A 23,506-nucleotide genomic window follows, 5' to 3' on the forward strand; every position below is an offset into this window, starting at 1 on the left:
AGTCAGTGATGGCTGCTGTTTTTATGTCTGAAGTCTACAGTGCACCAGCATTTCACTGACAACTGCTTGTTCTCTAAGTAAGTTAATTTTTTTTTAATTCCCGGCCTCTCTCTGGGTTCACCCATGCCAGTTGGTGTCAGCCATTCTGCTGGAATTGAGGATCTGAAGAACACCTTAAGCAATTCTTGGGAAAAAGATCCACTCTCAGGGATTTTATCTGTAGCAACAAGTTGGGGGAGCAGGTGGTCAGCATCAGCGTGCTACCTGATTCTTGATTAGTTAGCAGTTTCAGGGAAGCAGTTCAAAAGTACACCAACCCACTCTGGTCAATGTCTAACTAGAATTCTCCCTAAAGCCTGGTGTATAATCTCATGAACCCTGTGAGGATGATTTCACTGTCCTACTTCCCTGCCCCAAACTGCTGTACACATGGGAATCCCTGGCCCCTGAGCCTGGTATCTTCAATAGTCTTCCGAAGAATACAGGCTTAGGTCCTGCATTTACTGGCCACGGACACACCAGCAAGGCTAACACCCTGCAAGCCAAGAACACCCATGGGGAGCACAGCAGGAGGAGGAGGGTGGCTAGGGAAACCCTAAATGTGCTGCAGAGGTGAGGCCCTGGGGACCTCTGCAGCCCAAGTTTAAAAGTCTCTGAAGAAGCGTTGGGAAGACGATGAAGCCCAGCTGTCCTGCAGTCTCAGGGAGATCACGTCAATTCTTTGGACCCCAACCACTCACCTGGATAGCAATAACACTAGATTCTCCCCAGGTGGTTCCTGAGGGCCCTTTTAAAAGTCATCCTCAATGATACCTAAATCAATTTTCCCATCCATTTTCTGAAGGACCCTTCACTCAAGTCATAGTGCTACAGCTCTGTGTTTAAAAAAAAAAAAAAAAGGTTTATTAGTCCTATCTGTATAGACTCTGCACTACTACAGAGAAGCTTTCTTTCTGGGTTTCATTTCTGAGTATGTTCTCCTCTTGTTGCCTCTCAGAAAAACATAGAATCCTAACATGGGCCAGAGGAAGAAGGAGCCTTCTCAGATCTCTTCCGTGGCTCCCATTGCTTTTTGAACACAGTCTTGCATCCTAGCCAGATTTCCAGCACTTTCACACCCTGGTCTTGCACAAGCCTCCACATGAACCCCCCACTCTTTCCTCAGCTCACTTTGAACTTCCTGCCTCTGGGGCTTTGACTCTCCAGAGATTTTTCTCACTCCTCTTCTTTGTCCATCCAAATCCCACTGATTGTTTGGGGCCTTCCTCACTTCCCATTTATGCTCCTGGACTGGCTGCTGGAGTCCACCATACTCCTCTCTCTCCTGATCCTTCACAGCACCTGCAGTATGTGCTGTTGGTTAGAGGACAGTCTTATTCTGCCTTGTTTCCTTTCTTGAGGGAGAAAACATCTCAGAAGTTCTTAAATCTTTTATAGCCCTTGCAGTATGTCTTGGACAAAGTGACTGCTCTGTAAACGTTTGTTGATTGATTTTTATAGTAGGTGCTCAATAAAATATGTACACCACCTGTGATACTGGGAAATATGTATTTGGTCTTCATTCCCATTTCCTTACATATGACTCCTAAAACCCTTGGAATCTCCAGAGTGATAAGATTGTCTTTTGTATGCTAATGAGATATCTGGTGGCTGGGGCCCCCTAATAAGCTTCAGGATGGGAGCTGGTCATCTGGAAACAACAAGACATGATTAGAGAGTGGGGACTTTCAGCCTTATCCCCAACCTCTGGGGAGAAGGAATTGAAGGTTAAGTTGGCCACTAGTGGCCAATGTTTTAACCATCGTGCCTACATAATAAAGCTTTCATAAAAAAAGAAAAACACGACAGTGTTTGGGGGGCTTCCAGATGGCTGAATACGTGGAGGTTCCTGGAGGTGGTGCCCTAAGAGAGGACATGGGAGCTTCTTGTCCCTTCTCACATGCCTAGCCCTGGCCCTCTCTTCCACATGGCTCTTCATCTGTATCCTTTGTAATATCCATATTAATAAATGGGTAAAGGTAAGCAAAGTGTTCTCTTGAGTTCTGGAGCCACTCTAGCAAATTGAACCGTTGTTAATTGAACCTGAAAAGGGGCTTGTAGGGACCCCGATTTATAGCCCGTCAGTCAGAAACCCACAACCTGGGGCTTGTGACTGGCATCCGAAGTAGGGTAAGTCTTGTGGGACTGAGCCCTCAACCTGTGGGATCTGACACTATCTCCAGGTAGCTGGTGTTAGAATTGAATTGAATTAGAGGACATGCAGCTGGAGTGTCTGCTAGGCAATCTGCAGAATGGGATGCTTAGTGTGTAGGGAGACAACCCCCACACACCCAGTCACAGGAAGTGTTCTGTATTCAGTGACTGTGACAGTATTGAGCATAGCCGGAGAAAAAGCTGCTTTCCCGCACCACCCCTGCTCCGGCCCTCAGACCACTTTACAGAGAATTGTACATATCTCAACTTATCAGAGACCTACAACAGCTTGCAAGGGATTCTTAGTTCATTCTCGGTTTTCAGGTGGGCAATCAAACCCAGAAGTCAGGTGATTTGCTCAAGGTAAAAATGCAGGTCTCCTCACACCAAAGTTTGTGCTTTGGTTAAAAGCTTGAGCTTTGGCTGGGCGCGGTGGCCCACGCCTGTAATCCCAGCACTTTGGGAGGCCGAGGCGGGCAGATCACCAGGTCAGGAGATCGAGACCATCATGGCTGACATGGTGAAACCCCGTCTCTACTAAGAATACAAAAAATTAGCCGGGCATGGTGGCAGGCACCTGTAGTCCCAGCTACTCAGGAGGCTGAGAAAGGAGAATGGTGTGAACTCAGGAGGCAGAGTTTGCAGTGAGCAGAGACTGCGCCACTGCACTCCAGCCTGGGCAATGGAGCGAGACTCCATCTCAAAAAAAAAAAAAAAAAAAGAGCTTGAACTTTGACGTCAGACACCCAGACTGATTTTACCATTTAAGAGACCCTGGGCCCATTTCTTACTGTCTTAGAGCCTCAATGTACTCATCTATAGAATGGGGATAGTGATAATAGTACCTACTTCATTGAGTGATTGTGATACTTGATGTCATACACATGTCTAGCATGTGGTTAATGCTAAATATACGTTATTGAAAATATTATTGTCACTATTTTGACACATGACACTGCCTCCCTGTAAACAAACTTGTTAACTGATGCCTAGAGCTAAAGCTCATGCCTAGAGCTCAGTAGACACTCATCAAATATTGAATCCCTTCTTTGAATATGTGGGCTATAGCAGGGATCCCAAATCCCCAGGCCACAGACCACTACCGGTCCGTGGCCTGTTAGGAACTGGCCTCACAGTAGGAGGTGAGCCGTGGGGGAGCAAGTGAAGCTTCATCTTCATTTACAGCCACTCCCTATCATTTGCATTACTGCCTGAGCTCTGCCTCTTGTCAGATCAGCTGAGGCACTAGATTCAATAGGAGCACAAATCCTACTGTAAACTGCACACACAAGGGATCTAGTTTGCATGCTCTTTATGAGAATCTAATGCCTGATGATCTGTCACTGTCTCCCATTACTTCCAGAGAAAACCATCTAGTTGCAGGAAAACAAGCTCAGGGCTCCCACTAATTCTACATTATGTTGAGTTTTATAATTATTTCATTATTTATTACAACGTAATAATAACAAAAATAAAGTGCACAATAAATGTAATGCACTTGGATCATCCCGAAACCATATTCCCATCCCCAGTCTGTGGAAAAATTGTCTTCCACGAAACTAACCCCTGGTGCCTAAAAGGCTGGGGACTCCTGGGCTAAAGAATCATGTGGTTCTATCCTAGATTATCTCCTGAATAGTGCTTCCAGCTCCAATCAATCAACAACATTACTCAGCCCTCACCCCCTCCTTATTGCTTCGTCACCAGCTGACCCAGCAGAGACAGGCACCCGGCTAACTGTGGGCAGCCAAACGAGGTTGGAAGTTGGACAGGCTCACCTATCATTCACCATACCTACAAACCAGCTGGAGAAAGCCCAGGCTGGCGGCCAGATGGAGGGCTCGCGGGCCAGAAAGGGAAGGGCTTGGCAGAGATAGCACCATGGAGATGACAGGTTGAGGTCACTTGCTCCTTTCTCCAGGGCAATGTGTGACAGAGACAGCTGTGCGAGCCAATGGAAAGGAAGACCAGGGGGAATGTCCTGAATCAAGTCACCAATGGGAAGCAGTTTCGCTTTCCCTCTGTCTCTCAGGGCACGAGGCCAGCCAGGCACTGCAAAACAAGTTTTGGTGCCAGAGACTTTGGTGGCTTCCAAGACTGCTTTTTCAGAGACAGGTACTTGAATTCTTGCTTTCAGCTGAGGGGTCGTTCTGTCCGTGCTCTGGGGGTTTGGGGGTGTGAATAGGGTCAGGGGACAGTGATGGACAGGCCACTGTGCCAGGACATACCATGTTGCTGGCTCACTCCTCCTCCCTGGCAGCTGGTTAGCTGGTTATTCTTAGCCACAGATTGCTTGCCCTTTCAACTTAGTTGATTAGAGCTGTTTTGAGAGAGTTTCTGGACACAGGAGGCTGATGTGAAACAGCGAAGCCAGTAAGGGCATCGGTGGCTGCAGGGCTGCGCTCCTCAAGCCAGCCCCCACCAGGCTGCTGCAGCCTGGGCCCCTTCCCTTCTCTTCCCTCAGCCCTGGCAGGCCCGCTCGCTCTCAGCTGACCAGCCCACTGTACAGCAATCAAATTAATGAATCAAATTAACACAGAAATGCATAGACTGCTCGAGGAATAGGAATAACACACTAAACTTCATTGGAGGGTTTTAAAGTCTCATAGTGTGAAAATCTTCAGAACTGGAAGAGAAAGCAGAGGCCACTAACAACCAAGCCCATATTTCTCCTGCCAAGAGCCCGTGCTGAGGAAGCTGCCCTCCCTTCCAGAGGAAAGGTGAATTTCTGTGTGTGGGTGGCCATGGTTTATACCACGTGGCCTCCAGTGCCCTGATTACTGTACTTTAGACAGAGAAGGGCAACTATGCCAAAGGCAGATTCAGAGGCTGGCTGAGCCCAGCAAGCTGGCCTCGTGCTAGAATTTTCTCCAACAGGGGTGGCAATGACCAACTGGGACAACTGCATTTTCTCTCTCTCTGGAGTTTAAACCTGAGCCATACAGAGAGAGTCAGAGCAGGAACAGATGGGGAAAGCCAAGGACAGGGAAGCAAAGGCAGGCGGGGATGCTGACAGTGAAGCAAGGTTCCATGGGCGAGGGGTGGGACACCAGGTGCCAGCCCCAGAACACCCGGCCCGGGCTCCGGGATGTCTGTCCCCTGTATTTCCATTCGGACTCTCCCAAGGAGCCCCCTTTATGAGACCACCTCACTAGGTCTCTCCTATTTACCACCCAAAGGAGCAAGGAATCCATCTGTTCTGTGTTACAGATGAGGGAGTGGAGGCTAGGAGACCACGGGCTGCTCCTCAGGTCACAGAACCAGTCCAGGACAGAGAGGGAACTGGTGACAGTGGCAGATGGCAGAGGAGACTGAGTTCAGCTGCTGGAACTTTCTGTAATGTCCTTATTCTTAGAAACAAGTTTGTAGACAGAGTTGAATTTTGAGTTGCTCATGGATCATGCCCCTCACCACTGCTCCTCAGGTAGTCCTGGGAGCAGAGACTACAGCTCTGTGGTTTTCCATCAGCCTTCCCTAGGTTGTGCCTATAGGGAAAATGGTTTAGGAAAGGGGGATGAGGCCGGGCACGGTGGCTCATGCCTGTGATCCCAGCACTTTGGTAAGCTGGGGCAGGCAGATCACAAGGTCAGGAGTTTGAGATCAGCCTGGCCAACATGCTGAAACCCTGTCTCTACTAAAAATACAAAAATTAATCTAGTTTGGTGGCGGGCGCCTATAATCCCAGCTACTCAGGAGGCTGAGGCAGGAGAATTGCTTGAACCTGGGAGGCAGAGTTTGCAGGGAGCCGAGATCTCGTCACTGTACTCCAGGCTGGGTGACAGAGCAAGACCCCATTTCAGAAAAAAAAAAAAAAAAAAAAGGAAAGGGGGAAGAATGTTTAGAAAACTCCCTCCAAATGCAGACTTACTTACTGGCTGGGTGTTCTAAAGGCAAATCCAAGCCATTTTTGTGCTACTCTCTAAAAGCCCATGGAGACCTTGTTGCCCATACCCCAATATTTAATGGAAAGCCAGTTTATAGAGATACTTTCTTTATCACATAAGAAACACCGATAGGCTAAGTCTTATTCTGAGTGGCTGAAGACCTAAGGAAAAAACTGTCAAGGCCAAGCTTTGTCTGGTTGGGAAAATCCTCAAAACAAGGTGTATAGTCCCCATTTCCCTCGTCACAGGCCCATGGACACGGCACGGATTGCAGTTGTCGGGGCAGGTGTGGTGGGGCTCTCCACAGCTGTGTGTATCTCCAAACTGGTGCCCCAATGCTCCGTTACCATCATTTCAGACAAGTTTACTCCAGATACCACCAGCGATGTGGCAGCCGGAATGCTTATTCCTCACACGTATCCAGGTGAGAGATTTCAGCTCCTCTATCAGATACAATAGATGTCAGATTGAATGATGTTAGTGGAATTCTGTTGACAAAGACAGCTGGCTATAGGTGTAAGTGTAATATGCAGGGGTTTTTTCTTTTTTCTTTCTTATTTTCTTTTTCTTTTTAGATAGGGTCTCTCTCTGTCACCCAGGCTAAAGTGGAGCGGTGCAATCTTGGCTCACTGCAGCCTTGACCTCCCAGGCTCAAGTGATCCTCCCACCTCAGCTTCTCGTGTACCTGGGACTACAGGTGCACACCATCATACCTGGCTAGTTTTTGTATTTTTGTAGAGACAAGTTCTTGCCATGTTGCCCAGGCTGGTCTCCAACTCCTGGCCTCAAGTGATCCATCCCCCTTGGCCTCCCAAAGTGCTAGGATTCCAGCCGCGATGCTTGCCCGTAATGAGCGGTTTTCACATCCTGTTGGTTCATCTCTTAGGACAGCCTCAGTTATGCCGCAGGACAGAAACAACCTCCAAATCTTAACAGCTTAAAAGACAAAAGTTTGTTCTTGCTCACACTACATGTGGACTGAGCATCAGCAAGGGGCCAGCTTGTCATCAGGGACCTAAGCCGATGGAGCAGATGTCATCCTGATTGTCATCAGTGCGTGTGCCCAGGGATGGAGGGGCGGGGACCCTCTGAGGTTCTCGCCTCTGTGATTAAACACTCTACAGGAAGCAACTTTCAACGCTTCTGATGATGGCTTATTGGCGGAGTAAGCCACATGTCTCCACACTCAGCAGGAGGCCAGCAAGTGTGATTCTAAGGCTCCCAGAAGATGGATAGCAGAAGCATGAAATGAACAGCACTGACGACTACATGATTGGCAGCTCTCTCTTTCCACTGATAACAGTAACGACTATCAAGTCAGAAATTACTTGTAATGGAGCTAAAATTATCCTAACTTCTAAGCCTGTATAAGAACAATTATCAGTATGTTTGTAATCAGTCAATCATAATTAGTCAATATGTATTAAGGCCTGAAGATGCATTTATTATTATTATGTTTTAGACAGAGTCTTGCTCTGTCACCCAGGCTGGAGTGCAGTGGCACTATCCTGGCTTACTGACTCACTGCAACCTCCACCTCTGGGGTTCAAGAGATTCTCGTGCCTCAGCCTCCTGAGTAGCTGGGACTACAGGCATGTGGCACCACGCCCAGCTAATTTTTGTGTTTTTAGTAGAGACAAGGTTTTGCCATGTTGAGCAGGCTGGTCTCAGACTCCTGACCTCCCAAATTGCTGGGATTACAGGCATGAGCCACTGTGCCCCACCAATGCATTGATTTTTGAACATGTCCTGGCATCCTTTCCTTTTCGTATTTTCCACTTGAAATGGAGGAGGAAGAAAATAGCATTAAATAGAAACCAAAATCACACTGCAGTAATGAGGTTCATACTTACTGTCCCCATTTCCTCATTTCCACTCTCTTTTTCCTCTTTAATTTTATTTTTTTTTAATCAAAGTTATATATGCCCATAGTTTAAACTGTCAAATAGGTTACAACATTGATTACAAACCCCAGCAATCTGGAATATAAAAATTGCCCTGTCCTTTTAATCTGGAAACTCATGTTCTTAAACTTAAGAAGCAATCTTTGAGTTACTCAATTGTTAACTTCCTCCCTTCTGAGGTCCTTTTCCCTCTTTCTGGAAATGTGAATATGCTGGACCTCCCAGACTGGTGCTCCAATTCTTTTAGCTTTCTCCCCCTCCTGTTTATCTCTCTCTGTTTTACTTTCTGGGAGACTTACTCAATTTTATCTTTTACCTTGTTATTGAATGTTTTGTTTCTACTATAACATTTCTAATATTCCAAAGCTCTTTTTTGTTCTCTGAATTTTCCTTTGTTATAACATCTTATTTGTGTTAGAAGGTTGCAATGTCCTCTCTTATCTTTATGAAGATACTAATAACAGTTTTTAAAAACTTTCTCCCTGAATAGTATCTGAGTATCTGTCATCTCCAAATTGTGGGGTGTTTTTTGTTTTAGTTTTTTTATTTTCTCATTTTTCATGATAGAGGTTTTTCTTGGCCATGTGGTATTCTTCAGCCTGCTGATGTTTATGAGTGGGACTCTGAAGAGCAGATGGGAATTTCTGAGTGTTTGCATAGAGCTTGTTGCCAATGAGCGCACTGGAGTAAGAGGGCAGAGCCATTTATTTGGGGACATCTGTGAGACATCACAGTTTAAGTTTTTCTTCTTGGGCAGGTCATGTTTCCCAGGGAAGAGGCTTCCAGGTCCTGCCTGGGGAAGGTGAAGGCCCAGATGCCAGCTGGCATTCTAGAAGGTGACAGGGGAAGAGGCTGGGGTCCTAGCATCCAGTTTGCATGTGTTTCCTTAACTCTCCTGTTTTCAGCATGGCATCCCTGCCTTTGCTGGTGCTTGGTATTTTCCAGTCCAAAGACCCCTAAGAAAGAATAGACACATCTTTTATTAGGGTGGTAATGGCAGTGACCTTGGCATTGCAGGTGCAGGAACTTGGCTGGTCAGCTCCTGGGAACTGCCTCCCAGGAAACAAACACGGGCATCTGGTGTGTCTACCAGATGCCAGCTGATATAGCTTGGCTGTGTCCCCACCCAAATCTCATCTTGAATTGTAGTTCCCATAATCCCTAAATGTCGTGGGAGGGACGTGGTGGGAGGTAACTGAATCTTGGAGGCAGTTACCCCCACGCTGCTGTTTTCATGTTAGTGAGTGATTTCTCAGGAGATCTGATGGTTTTATAAGGGGCTTTTCCCCCTTTGCGCAGCTCAGCTCTCATTCTTCTCTTCCTGCTGCCATGTGAAGAAAGACTTGTTTGCTTCCCTTTCCACCATGATCGTAAGTTTCCTGAGGTCTCCCCAGCCATGCTGAACTGTGAGTCAATTAAACCTCTTTCCTTTATAAATTACCCTGTCTCGGGTATGTCTTTATTAGCAGCGTGAGAACAGACGAATACACCAGCTTACACTAAGTGCTTTTCTTTTGATGAGAGTTCTTGGGACCATTTTCCAGGCTCTCCCTTGCCTGTATCAGGCCTAAGTGAGTGTTCAGAAGGCTGCCAGCTAGTCATGGAATCATCCCTCAAAGAGGCTTGCTCATCTGAGTGTTCACAGGGCCATCGAGGCCCGAGATCTCTCTTTGGCCAGGTGGCTGGGTCTCCTGGACCAGGGTTTTTCTCTCTGTGGTGCTACTAGATAAAGACTTTGGTCTTCTCTTTGGGTTTCTTTCCTACACACTATTCAGATGAGCCCAGTCATAACTATCTCCTGTGCTCATAAATGTCAATACCATATGGAGACCATGCCTGACCTGTAGGGTTGTTGTGGGGATTAAATGAGTTGATATATGTAAAGCATTTAGAACAATACCTGGCACATAGTAAGCACTATATCGGCATTTGCTATTGTTCCCACCATTCCAGCTATAGTTCTGTTTTAGCAGCATTTGAACATGAATTAGGTCACCAGGCTCACCAGGCTTCCTAGACCCACTGTTGGAAGGGAATTGTCTGTTCTTTGGGATGACTTCTGCAGCATGTGAATCTCAGTCGCTATTTTGTTTGTAAGGTTTGGGATGAGAACAGGGAGTTGCATTTTGATACAGCCTCACACACTGGCATAGATTGTTGGGTAAAATCTATTTGAGGTCTAATTTAGTTCCCTCTGCAGCTTATTATTTATTTATTCCTTATTTCTAAAGCAGCATCCCCAATGTGAAACTTTGGAATATAGTGTTAATTTCACATGGGCACATGTTTAAAGATGGCAGTACAGGTTCGTTACTAAAGAAATATTTATTGGCTCTATAACAAGCGAATTATCTGAAAATCCCGCTACTGACATGCCTTCAGTGACCTGGGGGCTTTGCCTGGGAAGCAGGATGTCTCCAAAGGTCTTTCTATCTGTTCCTTGAATTTCAGGGACACCTCTCCAAGTGAAAACCAACTTAGCATCCTCTCTGCCTCAGTTCCCTCGTCTCCTCTGTGGCTTCCCTCATAGCAGCCCCTGAGGCTTATTGTTCCCTGGTCCCTGACCTAACCCTAGCCACTCTCTCGTGATCCTTCCACAAGAATCAGACGGCCACATACTTCACCCACAGCTGGATTTGTCTGTGATTTTGGGTCATTTCTGCTGTCTCTGTGCCTACACTGGACACTATTATTTTGAGGCTTAAACCTCAAGGCCTCTTGTTTCCTCCCCAACAGACCTGGCACCCTTCTAAAAGTTGTGTCTGGGTCCAACCCCATGTGTTCCAGCAGAGGTGCCTGGGGGATGGTACAGTCCCTGCATGCCCCTGCTGGCCTCAGGAGTGCTACTCTGGCTGGCACCTGGTTCCATGGTGTGGAGGGTAATGGCAGCTCCTGCTGGGAAGTCTGGCCTGCAGGGGGCTCACCTCCAGCATGCAAGCCTTGTTTCCTTGTACCAGGAGGCAAGCGCCTGGGACTCCCCATCAAGGTGCAGTCTGTCCTCTGTCCTGGTTGGCCTGGTCCCCATAGACCTGCCCATGTCATCCACTATGTTTTCAGCCCCCAAGAAAGAGGCCCTCCGTCCTTCGTCCTATTGTCCCAACTGTGTGGTCAGCTGGATCCCACAGGCATGAACTAAGCTCTGCTCAGGTTGGTTATAGATCTGCCAAGGACCTCTGTAATATACCTAGTACCAAAAACCACCTTCCAGCTGGCTCGCATGCCAGGTTTTGCCTTTATTGGCCTGTTTTCCCTCCATTGATTAATCATATGAGCAGATTTGGACAGCGTGTGTCAACATGCAAATCTCTTGTTGCTGACAGATCCTCTGCCACAATGTGGCACTTTATATTAATATTCCTCCCTGCTTCCTTATTTTATTTTTGCCTCCTTATTTTTTTCCAAGTTTCTAGAAAGGAGCTTATTTGAAGCACTGTCATTATCATCATTTTCCTTTCTGTTCCACTTTGCTTTTCTCCATGATTACAGACACACCCATTCACACGCAGAAGCAGTGGTTCAGAGAGACCTTTAACCACCTCTTTGCAATTGCCAATTCTGCAGAAGCTGGAGATGCTGGTGTTCATTTGGTATCAGGGTAAGTGAAGAAATTTGAAGTTATTTTAGAATGTAGCATGATCTTAACAGGCATTAGAGTTCAACATAAAATATTTACTGAGTACCTGCTGTGAGCAGAGTGCTGACTTCGATGCAGGAGGATTCAGAAAGAGCATTATAGGCTTTACCCAAAGAACGGAAGAAAGGCAAGTTATGGTATTAGACTTTTTAACAATAAACAACAATCACAGTTTCTCATTACAAATAGGATTGATTTTGGGTTTCCTCAGAGACCATGCAGTGATTTGCAAATTTGGTTTAAAAAAACACGTAGGAGGTAAATGCTGGGTTTGGGTGATGTGGGGATGGTGCAGCCGATGAAAAGCAAACAGGTATGATGCTGGGATGGCTGCAGAGACCTAAGGGATAGGGACTTCTTATTTATTCAGTGTCCTTGGAGGATGAGATCTTCCAAAGAAGGAAATTTTGTAGGTCACTAAACTTGCCTTTTGAAGTGCCATTTGGAAAAAAATATTTCTGAAACTGTTAGCACACTTCTATTTCATTTTTAATGTATAATTTCAGTAGACATGCATAATTAAATGAAAATTTGAGAATAAATGCTATTTAACATTTTTATTAGTAAGACTAGCACTTAAAACATGACATCTTTTAATATCTTCCTAGACTGAGATCACTTAATATTCTATCACTTTCAATTTACATCTCAGTTTCATCATATGACATAACATACATGGCATTGGTGCATATTACACATATAACATACATGTGTTAATCTGTGTGATAACAGTCTTTCTGTGGCCTTCTGAAAAAATGTGTCTTACCTCCTCTTTTGATATCAGGCTGCCCACTGACGTTTTCTGCTAGTCTAGTGTACACACTTGCATTGGGTGAATGTCTACCCTTTTCTCTTCTTGTTTTTCCTGACCGTCACAAACACCAAGATGATGCTGACGTCAGTAATTTCCCAAAAGCCCCTCCCCAAAGTAGTAACTTTGCTTTTCTATCAATCTATGGATTGATTCTTCTGTATAAGTAAATCTAGAGCCAGTTGATGAGCCCAGTAGAAAAAACATTCTCTTTGATTTGTGGTTATACTGTCTTTGTCCGAAACCAACATGAGCCAGTCTAATTCACAAATTTTGGCTCTAAGTAATTTTTGGAAACAGCCATGTCCAAAATTCAAATGCCCTGTGCATCTTTGGCATAAGTATATAGGCTTATTCATCTATTTATTCCTTCAAAACAACATATTCAGCATTCTTCAGTATCAGGTTCCTTCTTAGGTATTAGGGATATAGCAGTGAGCAATTTAGTAATACTGCTTGGCATATAGTACATACTGGACAAATATGTGTTGAGTTAATTTTTAAGGAAGCCAGACACAGTGCTGCCCTTATGTAGCTTATGGTCTGTAGAGAATGCAGTAAATCAAGCGAGTTACTAAACTCACTGGGGGCATGAGCCACCAAAAGCAAGAGGTTAGGGTGCTATGGAAGCATATGTCTGGAGAAGAAACTTGCTCTGGGAAGTGATGAGAAGCCATCCAGATCAAAGTGTTTCATCCAAGACCGTCAGGAAGAGTGTAAGTTAGTCTGGCGATGTTGCAGAGGTGAAGTAGGGGTAAGGCAGGGTGGGAGACGAAGGAGACAGCATTCCAGATGGAGGAAACAGCATACACCTAGCCCTGAGTCTAGGGCGACTGTGGTGTGTGGGAGGGACTGAAGGGAGTCCAGAGAAATGGGAAGGCATTGAGGGAGTTTACACAGTGAAGTGACTGGTCATAATTGCATTTCTTTTTTTTCTTTTTTTTTTTTTTTTTTGAGAGGGAGTCTCGCTCTGTCGCCCGGGCTGGAGTGCAGTGGCCAGATCTCAGCTCACTGCAAGCTCCGCCTCCCGGGTTTACACCATTCTCCTGCCTCAGCCTCCCGAGTAGCTGGGACTACAGGCGCCCGCCACCTCGCCCGGCTCGGTTTTTTTTGTATTTTTTAGTAGAGATGGGGTTTCACTGTGTTAGCCAGGATGGTCTCGATCTCCTGACCTCATGATCCGCCCATCCCGGCCTCCCAAAGTGCTGGGATTACAGGCTTGAGCCACCGCGCCTGGCCACATAATTGCATTTCAAAAATACGTTTTCTGTAGTGTGGAGAATAGATTTGTGGGAAGACATGATGATGAGATAGATTGGGTGTGGATAATAGAAACAGAGAATGGATGGACTTGAGAAATGCCTAAGAGGAGATTTGACAGGACTTGTCAGTTGATGGTGTGTGAGAGGTGAGTAGGGACAGAGAATCAAGGATGATCCTTGGGTTTGTGGCATTAGCACCTGCATGGATGGGTACCATTTTCTGAGTTAGGTAGGATTGGGAAAAGGGTGGATGTGTGTGCGTGTGTGTGTGTGCGTGCGTGTGTAAATGCATGAGACTTCTAAGTGGACTGATCCAGTGGGGAGTAGGTAACATGGGTCTGGATCTATTTTTGGAGCTCAAGAGAGAGAATGGACTGGAGATATAACCTTCTAAGTGCTCAGGACTGGAAATGCAGCCTTCTAAGTGTCTGGCCTGTAGGTCGTGGTGAAGATATGGAAGAGGGCAGTCTAGCCCAGGGCAAGAGTGGGCCAGCCCAGAGCCCTGCAGTAAAGGACATTTGTACCTTCATGGGGACTGCTCTGAATTAATTACCTACAGATACACATTCTGATGTGGAAATTATTAGCAACTATGCATAGCACTCAAATTATTTTCCTTGCTATTTTTGAGCAATGATGATTTATAACTTTTTTTTTCTTTTTTTTTTTTTTTTTTTTAGGCAGGGTCTCACTCATCTAGGCTGGAACGCAATGGTCCAATTCAGTTCACTGCAGCCTCGACCTCTCTGGGCTCAGTTGATCCTTCCACCTCAGCCTCCCCAATAGCTGAGACTATAGAGGCTTGTACCTCCACACCCAGCTAATTTTTGTAGTTTTTGTAGAGCTAGGGTTTCACCATGTTGCCCAGGCTGGTCTCGAACTTCGCCTTGGCTTCCTAAAGTGCTCGGATTACAGGTGTGAGCCACCATGCCTGGCATTATAACATTTATTCATTTACTGATGAAAACAACCCAATATTTACAAATCTAAACATCTGCATAGCAACTATTAGTAGTACAATTACAACCTTCTTGTTAACAACCAAATCTAGGCAGGAGCTTTTTAGAAAAGGAGTACTAAATTCCATCTTTAAAAAGCATGTTACTTTTAAGATGTTTTATTTGCCCAGTCAGCAACAACTGCTATTTAGCTACTGAGTTATCTGAACCTAAGAGAATAGTAAAATAGATCATTTTCTCTTTGTATTTATAAAAACTAAATTTTTGAAGTGCTCTAGGCCAAGCGTAGTGGCTCATGCCTGTAATCCCAGCACTTTGGGAGGCCAAGGCAGGCAGATCACTTGAGCCCAGGAGTTTGAGACCAGCCTGGGCAACATAGTAAGACTCTGACTCTACAAATAATTTAAAAAATTAGTTGGGCATGGTAGCACGCACCTGTGGTCCCAGCTACCTGGGAGGCTGAGGTAGGAGGATTGCCTGATCTCCGGAAGTTGAGGCTGCAGTGAGCCGTGATTGTGCCACTGCACTCCTGCCTGGGTGATGGAGTGAGACTCTGTCTCAAAAATAAAATAATAAAATAAAATCAATAAAAGCTCTAGAGAATGTCACATGAAGTTTACTAGAAATATGTTATTTCACAAATTTCAGGAAAAAAATTTCACTTAATATGTTTGAGTTGGCAGATATTTCAGAGCACTCCTACCGAAGAAGTGCCATTCTGGGCTGACGTGGTTCTGGGATTTCGAAGGATGACTGAGGCTGAGCTGAAGAAATTCCCCCAGTATGTGTTTGGTCAGGCTTTTACAACCCTGAAATGCGAATGCCCTGCCTACCTCCCGTGGTTGGAGAAAAGGTCAGTTGAAATGCTCCCTGCTATTTCCTTACCTGTCATAGCCATAAATCACGTCGTAGCTATTCATAAAATACATACTGAAAAGTCTCTGCCATCCCTGAGAGCTCTTTTACATTGCCTTGCCACTCACAAATGGCTAGTGCTTTGTAAAACAATCTGAGGACAGTGTTTGCGTCACAAGGACTAAGTCACACCATGCTTCTAGTAATTTGCCTTCTATTTTTTGGTGTGTACTTTGATGCCTGACTTATTCCCTATCCTTCTTGCCCCAGGTAAAACCCTCTTACTGAAACAGTATTTTAGTTTTCCTCATCTGTAAACTGGAACAGTTTGGAGAATATGTTTCTAGCTATAAAATGATATGATTTACTCTAATTCTTTGGATGAGAGAATCTTTTGCTTATTATAAATTATTTTTGAATTTTTTCTCATTTGTGGTAAAGAAAAAAAGTTTCATTATTTCCTTTTGTCTTAAATAAGAACTCTGAAACTAAGGACCTATCCAAATTATGCCACTGCTTCCTCACTAAGCTCAGTCCGTAATACCTTGAACTTGCATTTTGGCTTACTTTTCAGGACTTTCAGGAAACTAGTACCTGGTTTCCAGTTAGGAAACACATCAAGAGTATCTCCATTTGAGATACATCAATAAATCTGTCTTTAGTTTAGTCTGGACTTGCAGGCATGTTGAGAGTTGTGAAACATTGATCCTTTCAATTCCCATCGGTGTATATTTTGGTAAATAGGAGTGATGTAAATTATTGGGTAAACGTTGGGAAAGTGCCTTGAAGTAGGCCAGGGCAACAGTGATCTGGTACCAGATGTAGGTTACAGGATAATCGATTCATATAATTCATGAATTACACAACTTTTTGTTGAACACTTATATATAGCTGGCATTATGCTAGAAGCTGGTCAAAACGAAAGATAAAATATGATTTATTTTAAAAATAATTTCATGGTCTATTGGGGATGACTGCGTGTGTATGCGTTTGTATATTAATTAACAATGGCAGTAACACGTATGGTAAAATAAACTACAGACTTATGCAGGTTGGAACGGGAACAGAAAGGAGGAAGCCTAGATCTGCTAGGCACATGTCAGTGGCATCACGATCTAGTTTTGTAGCTTTGCAAGTGCTCTTCTCACTTTTACCTCTTAGCAATTTATATGGGACATTTTGCCTCTTAAGTCCTAGTTTCATAAAACCCATGCCTTTTTGTGCCTTGTTCGCTGGCCCATAAACTGCTATTTAAACGCCAAGTTTGGACTTGTGTACATCAGCTGATAAACATATATTTTGAGCTATCACATGATGGAGTTGCCCACTGGCCAACAAGTAAATTTTAGCAGTGTCTCCATCTTTCCTGAGTGGCAATAGTGTGTAGTGTTGAATTTTCCCCTTTATAAAAATGACTAGAAATATAAAATTGGAAGCATTGATGCTAGTGATAAGGAATTGAGGCATCATATAACTTATCTTAATAAAATCCAGAATAAAATAAAATAAAATAAAGCCAAAATGTTAGAACATGTGGAAAAAGGCAATAAAATAAAACAAAATTTAGGTAAGTGGAAATTATTAGGCATGGCAAAAAATAGTAGAGTTAACTTTAAATGCAATGCATAATTTTTTAGATTATGACCCCCAAAAAAGCTCAAAATGGAAGAACATGTACAAAATATTGTGTATAAAAGGTGAGGTGTCATTAAGGAGTTTAACTTTTTTTGGTGTTACTAGTGGTTTGGGTGTTGAAGTTTCATTATTACCCCCAAGTCCATTGTGTGGCTTTCTCATCTTGGATTTTTGTCTTAATGATCAGTAAGGTTTCTAGAAAACTTGGCTGGAGCCCTGTGGTCTCCAGCAGATCAGAAAGAGGCAGATGAGTGAGAACCTAAGAGTGTTGCTCTTCCTCAGAGACATGGTCTAGGGCTGATTAAGGGCTTTCCTGGGTGGGGACGGCCAGGGGTATGTGTCAGGGATGGTAATTGAGAGAGAGCTAAGGGAGATAAAGAAACTCTAATAAACTCTTCATACAGATTCCTAACATTTTGCTTCATTATTTTTGCTTTCTTTTTATTCCTTATACATATTTTCTTTCAGAACCATTTGAAAGTAAGTTGCAGTTTTCCTCTTGTGGCTCAGGCTAGAGTGCAATGGTGTGATCTCAGCTCACTGCAACCTCCACCTCCCGGGTTCAAGCGATTCTCCTGTTTCAGCTCTCAAGTAGCTGGGATTACAGGTGCCCACCACCACACCCAGCTAATTTTTGTATTTTTAGTAGAGATGGGGTTTCACCATGTTGGCCAGGCTGGTCTCAAACTCCTGACCTCAGGTGATCCACCCGTCTCGACCTCCCAAAGTGCTGGGATTACAGGCATGAGCCACCGTGCCTGGCCCCAGGCTTAAATATTTAAATAGTTGTTCTCAGAACAAGAGTATCCTCTTACATTAACACAATAGTATAATAAAATCAATATCATTATATTGACACAACACTAAAATCTATGGACCTTATTCATATTCTGCCAATTGTCCAAATAATGTCCACATAAATACACACAACCCATAATTTTTTCCAGTCCATGATCCCATTGCAGTCACTCATTGTCTTCAGTTGTCATGTCTCTTTAGTCTCTAGTCTGTCTTTGTCTTTTATTACATTTACAAGTTTGAATAGTACAGATCAGTTGTTTTGTATAATAGACTGTCCCTCAGTTGGGGTTTGTGTGATGTTTCCTCAGGATGGGATTGAGGTCCTGCATTTTGGGAGCTTATGGGTAATCAGGGAAGGGAATGCATAGAAGTAATGTTGAATCCTTATTGCATCATAGCAGGAGGCAGACGATACCAGTTTATCCCTTTATTGGGGCTGCTAACTTTCATCACCCAGAATGTCAGGTATCTCTACTGTGAGGTTACTACTTTTTCTCTTTGTAATTACTAAATATTTTGTTGTGATATACCTGAGACTATGTAAATATCCTATTCCCATGAAATGAGTTCCTATGAAAGTAGTACTTTCACCTACGAGTTTTAGTATCCATTGATGATTCTTGCCTGAACTATTTATTACTGTGATGTTTGCCAAGTGATCATTTTATAACTCCATCTACATAGTTTGCTTTCTACTGTAAAGAAGTTTTCCTTTTCCTATATTTATTTATATCAGCATGAACTCATGGATACCTATTTTATTCAGTGACTTATAACGTACTCCCTCTAATTATTTTGATGTTCAAATTGTCCAAGATTAGCTGAGTAGGAGCCCCTTCAAACTGCTCTTGTGTCTTTATGATATGTTCACTTGATTACTTGATTTGCTTTTTTTTTAAGCACTTTTTTACTTTGGGGCACAACAAAATTCCACACACCCCAAATTTTGAGAAGAAAAACGTTTTCTTTTCATGAATATTTTCCACCATCTTTCCCTTAACACAAACCTGATGCAATGCCACAATTTAAATTTATGAATTCAGTGCAGAAAGAAATCATCTTTTCTCTTTTTCCATTCTCTTTTCCTCTGTCCCCTGAAATTTTCACTCTGTTGCAATGTAAATCCTGATTTGAGGTGTAGCTAAAGAACACACCTAGCATCAGACCCACCTCTACCACAACCACCAGGAAGGCCAAGTTGACATTTAGAATTTCTAGATTCCTAAGAGTGCTGCATCTTCACATGGCAGCAAGGGGGCCCAGAGGCATGCCAGGAAGCACCCACGCTCTTTCCATATCTTCCCTGAAGACAGTTGTCCTTGGCCACTCCTTGGGCTCCGGGGTGCACACAGTGGCACAGTCTGCCCCTGGGAGGAAGACAGTGCAGGCCTTGGAAAAGGGCAGGGAATATGGGGATCCTGGGTCCCCAGAAGACGGGCTAGAAGTGAAGGGATAGGACTCTGGCTGGGCGCATGCCCGAGTCCCACACACTCAAGAAGAAGGGCATGGCTGGAGAAGGGCCAGAGCGGGGTCCTCTGGTTGACCAGCTGAAAGAAGGTGCGGCTCAGATGAGCCAGAGTAAGTTTTGAGTCCTAGTGATAGCCTTGAGCTTATGAGTAATCAGGGAAGGGGGTGTGAAGCGTTTCTTCACAAACTTTCTTCACCCAAACTTTCACTGAAGCATTGGCTCTAAAGTCTAGAAGTGAAATGCAAATGCTTAACTCCTACTAGGAGAGAGGGCTCATTGCTTTCATTTTGCTTTAAGGGGCAAATTGTTGATAAGGCCCTGGGGAGATGAGGAGAGTTCTGATGGGGCAGGGAGGGGGCGTGAAGGCCCAGGGCACTTGAAGAGTTGTCACTGTGGGAGGGGGCCGAGGCAGGGACGCCAGCCTCCCCCCCAGCACACTGTCACCTCCTCTGAGGAGTCCTCATAAGTCTCCCAGTTTGCCTGGTGCCGCCCTGCGTCGTGGGCAGTGTCTTCCTCTGCAGGGGCTGGGGCTCCCCACGCGGGACCGTGAGTGGGCGCCAGTCCCCGCCCCGGACCGCTCCTGCGCACCCTCCCGGCTCCCACTACTCGGAGAGAGAGTGTTTTAGCTCCCGGCAGCCCGCGTCATTTCTACACCCAACCAAATATTATCTGAATGATTTCTTCCTGCTTCCAAAGCTAGAAGACAGGCCCCGTAGTTCCATCATCGCTGTGTTTTCAGGCCTGACCCCTGACGGCGGGAGGAAGGCTTAGGTCAACCCTGCCACCCTGTCCTCAGCTGCGGGCTTGCGGTCAGCGTTTCCCCCGACTTAAAATGCTCCCCCGCCAGGGGGCTTCAGGCCGTGGGGATCTCAACGCCGTCAGCCTGAGACTGGCGGAGGCGGCGGTGCCTGGGAATACGCCGCCTCCGGGCTGTGGGTCAGTTATGGGCAGCGGGGAGGAGAGGACCGAGGGCTGCCCTTGTCCCCCAGAGTCCTGGGGAGACCTTCTTCAGTCCGTTTGTTTGATATGCGGGCCCGCCAGGAAGGCGGCCGAGACGTGAGTGCCTCAGACAGAAGGCACGGGGTGTGCTGCGAGGGAAGACTTCAGCGCGTCTGCTCCTCAGCCGCTTGTACCCCTGAGACCTGGCTCCCTCCTGACCCCGGTGTGGGGCCTCCACAGACAGCTCCCGATGGCCCCTGGCCATGCAGATTAGCTCCCTGCAGCCTGGAGCCTGCGTCCGACCAGGCTGGTGGAAGAACAAGACCACGTATCCCCTTTCCTCCCGCAGGAGGCTTTGCAGCGCCGGACTCCTCTCAGCCCAAGACCGGCCTTTCAGGGCGAGCACTTCAGGCGGGGTGGGCAGCAGGGCCACGTCCCGGTGAGGGAGCTGCCGCCCACTGACCTCCTGCCAGCGACCCAGATGGGACGCCACACAATCTCTGCTTGTTCCTCACACTCAGGGTCTATTTTGTTGCCACCTACGCCTCTTCCACACAACATGAGTGTTCAGCCTTCAGTGTTCTCACTCAAAAATAAGCATTTGCTCAGCAAGCCACACAGCAATGGCTTCAGCCTAAGCACGATTCTTCTGAAATCATACAAACTTCCACAAAAAATGTTTTTGTACTACAAATTAGATCGTTATTGTTTTTCAAAAGATAGAAGACATCATCTCCTTCTCCAACAAAAAATAAAACAATAATGCCCAATAATATACAGAACAAACACAAACAAAAACCCCACAGAGTCTGAGTCACCCATGCAGGTCATATTTTATATCATATTCTGCCAGTGGAGTTAAATTCTGCTGCTTTATTACTGGCTCCTTCCAGGAAATGAATCAGCAAGGCATTAAGTCTTCCTCCAGGCAGCCCATCTAAATCAATCCTCTCGGAAGGACCAGGATTGTCCTGCCTTTGATGACATTCAGAAAACTGGGTGGCCCATTTCTGTGCTGGGCCATGGTAACGTGGACACACTTATCTCTTTCCAAGAGGCCACGCCTTATCCTGTGTCCCCAGGGAGGCCCCATGCTGACCTCAGCGCTGGCCACACTGAGCTAGTTGCCTGGTACTTTCCCTGCCCTCCTCTGATTAGGCTTCTCTGTAACTTTCTCTGGGAGAGTCCTCTAGCGCCCATCTTTTTCTTCTCCTGTATGTTGTGTTCTTCTGCTCGGCCTGACTCACAGCAATGCCTACAAAAGAATCTGGCTTCCTTGGCACCATCATTAGCCCCATTAGACAGCCACGTCTGCCCTGGAGCTCACCAGGAGCTTGTCCTTTCCCCTGTCACGGGCTCTCCACATCACAGCCCCTGCCTCCCTGTTTAGTGCTACCTGAGAGTCCTTTCTTGCCATGGCTTCAGCTTCAGTGGAGTATGGGAATTGCCTCTGATTCCAAGAGCACAGAGGGGATGAGGGGATTCTTTGCTCCTGGGAGGTCGAGTGTATGTGTATGTGTGTGTGTGTGTGTGTACATGTGCGTTTAAGATTTGCTTAGTGGACGCTTGTTTTCCTCAGGGGCACAGCCAACTCAATTTACCTCCTTGCTGAAACTCCCAGTGAGGTGAAGGAAAGGCGCTGAGGATGACCATCCTCCATGTCTGTGGATCAGGCCGATGCAGTCCAGCAGAGGGCTACCTTAAGCTTGGGGAAATGGACGCTCTTATGTTTTAGGGTGATGACTAGAGGACGTTGGGCTGGGGCTACTTCGTGAGTCCTGCTTCTTGAGTGCCCCCAACTCCATTTCCTCATGGGAGGTTGGGACAATGGTATTTTCTCTCTCCAGGATGACGTCTTGCTCAGTTGCAAGAAGCCCCAAGAGGAAAGTCACCATGCTTCTTGTACCTCCAACCATGTCACCCCAAACTTGCAGAATAACTACCTCATATGGTCATAAAAGCAGCCTGGTAGGCACTTGGTCACCTAATTTAACATCTGACTTCTGGGTACAGTTTCCTCCTATGCATTGATGCCATCTTATGCATTGCCCATGGGGTATATAATAATGACTGGGCATCGCTATGTGGTTGCATTACAACAGCATAAAGGTGACCAGTCTCCAGGCACATTTAATGAGTTTTCCTCTGGGATCCAAGGCCTACGAGCAATGCAGCACAGGAAACCTGACAAGGCCTAGCCACTAGGATAGCTTAAGAAGTCACCAGGCACAGGTTGGACTTTTATCAGTAGCTTGACCAGCAGGGAACCCTTGACATGGAAAAGAAAAGACATTTACACTTATTGAATTCTTGCATAATCTTCATAGAAACCCTGTAAGCTAGGCACTCTTATCCCTAGGAAACAATTTCAGGGAGTTTTAAAAATTTGCTGAAATCCCAAGGCTGGCAGATTCTTTTATTCCCCCAAATTACGAAAATAATTCTGAGTTTTAATTAATTAGGATATCTGGAGCACAGAACATAATGTTCAAATATTAACACATGGAATCTACAATGTAAGAATCAAAGAAACCCCACAAAATCAAAATAATGTTCAAATAATGATCAGTTAAAACTTTTCAAAATTGAAATATCATCCTTAATGAAACATAAGTGATATACAGGTATGGAGGGTACGAATACTCATAGATGACGCACTGGGTCTTGCATTTTACAGTAGCATGAAAAACCCCTAAGCACTTTTTAAAAAATAAAAGGTCTTTATTGAGCAGCTATAGTGTGTTAGGCACAGTGTTATGCTTTTTCCAGATGTTGTCTCATTTCATTTTCACAACGAGCCTAGGGAGTCAGTATTATTACCCCCATATTATGGATACAGGATTAAAGCTTAGAGAAGTGGAATAACTTGGCCAAGGTCATATGAATGGTAGAGGCCTCCTAAGCACTTTTTAAAGGTGTTTTCTTTGTGTTCACCTTTTGAAAGATTATAAACACACTGAAACGTGTTGCTCAGTATTACTACAAAACTCCAATTTACTCTTCTTTCTATGCCAATGTTAATGTGAAAAACAACCTTTACAGAGTTATTTTACCTTTAAAAACATTTATCTATTACTATATGTTTAAGAACATAATTTAAGTTTCTAAATTGGTTATTCTTACCAAGAGAGCCAAAAAAAAAAAAAAAAAAAAAAAAAACC

General features: G+C 45.1%; 1 protein-coding gene across 5 annotated transcripts in view; it reads left to right on the forward strand.

Moving 5' to 3' along the window:
• The first annotated feature begins 4,004 nt into the window (after positions 1-4,004).
• The window catches only part of DDO (D-aspartate oxidase), a 28,084-nt gene continuing 8,582 nt past the window's right edge, over positions 4,005-23,506 (forward strand). For 2 of the 5 annotated variants that reach the window (XM_031935569.1, XM_023205842.2), the window contains exons 1-4: positions 4,005-4,308; positions 6,326-6,501; positions 11,468-11,576; positions 15,324-15,500. In XM_031935569.1, the coding sequence (XP_031791429.1) occupies positions 4,148-4,308; positions 6,326-6,501; positions 11,468-11,576; positions 15,324-15,500 (623 nt within the window). In that variant the 5' untranslated portion in view covers positions 4,005-4,147. Of the gene's footprint in view, positions 4,309-6,325; positions 6,502-6,963; positions 7,408-11,467; positions 11,577-15,323; positions 15,501-23,506 lie in introns of all 5 variants that reach the window. The other 3 variants (XM_031935571.1, XM_023205843.2, XM_031935570.1) reach the window with 2 other exon arrangements.

Source organism: Piliocolobus tephrosceles, chromosome 5, assembly GCF_002776525.5.
Source record: "Piliocolobus tephrosceles isolate RC106 chromosome 5, ASM277652v3, whole genome shotgun sequence".
NCBI lineage: Eukaryota > Metazoa > Chordata > Mammalia > Primates > Cercopithecidae > Piliocolobus > Piliocolobus tephrosceles.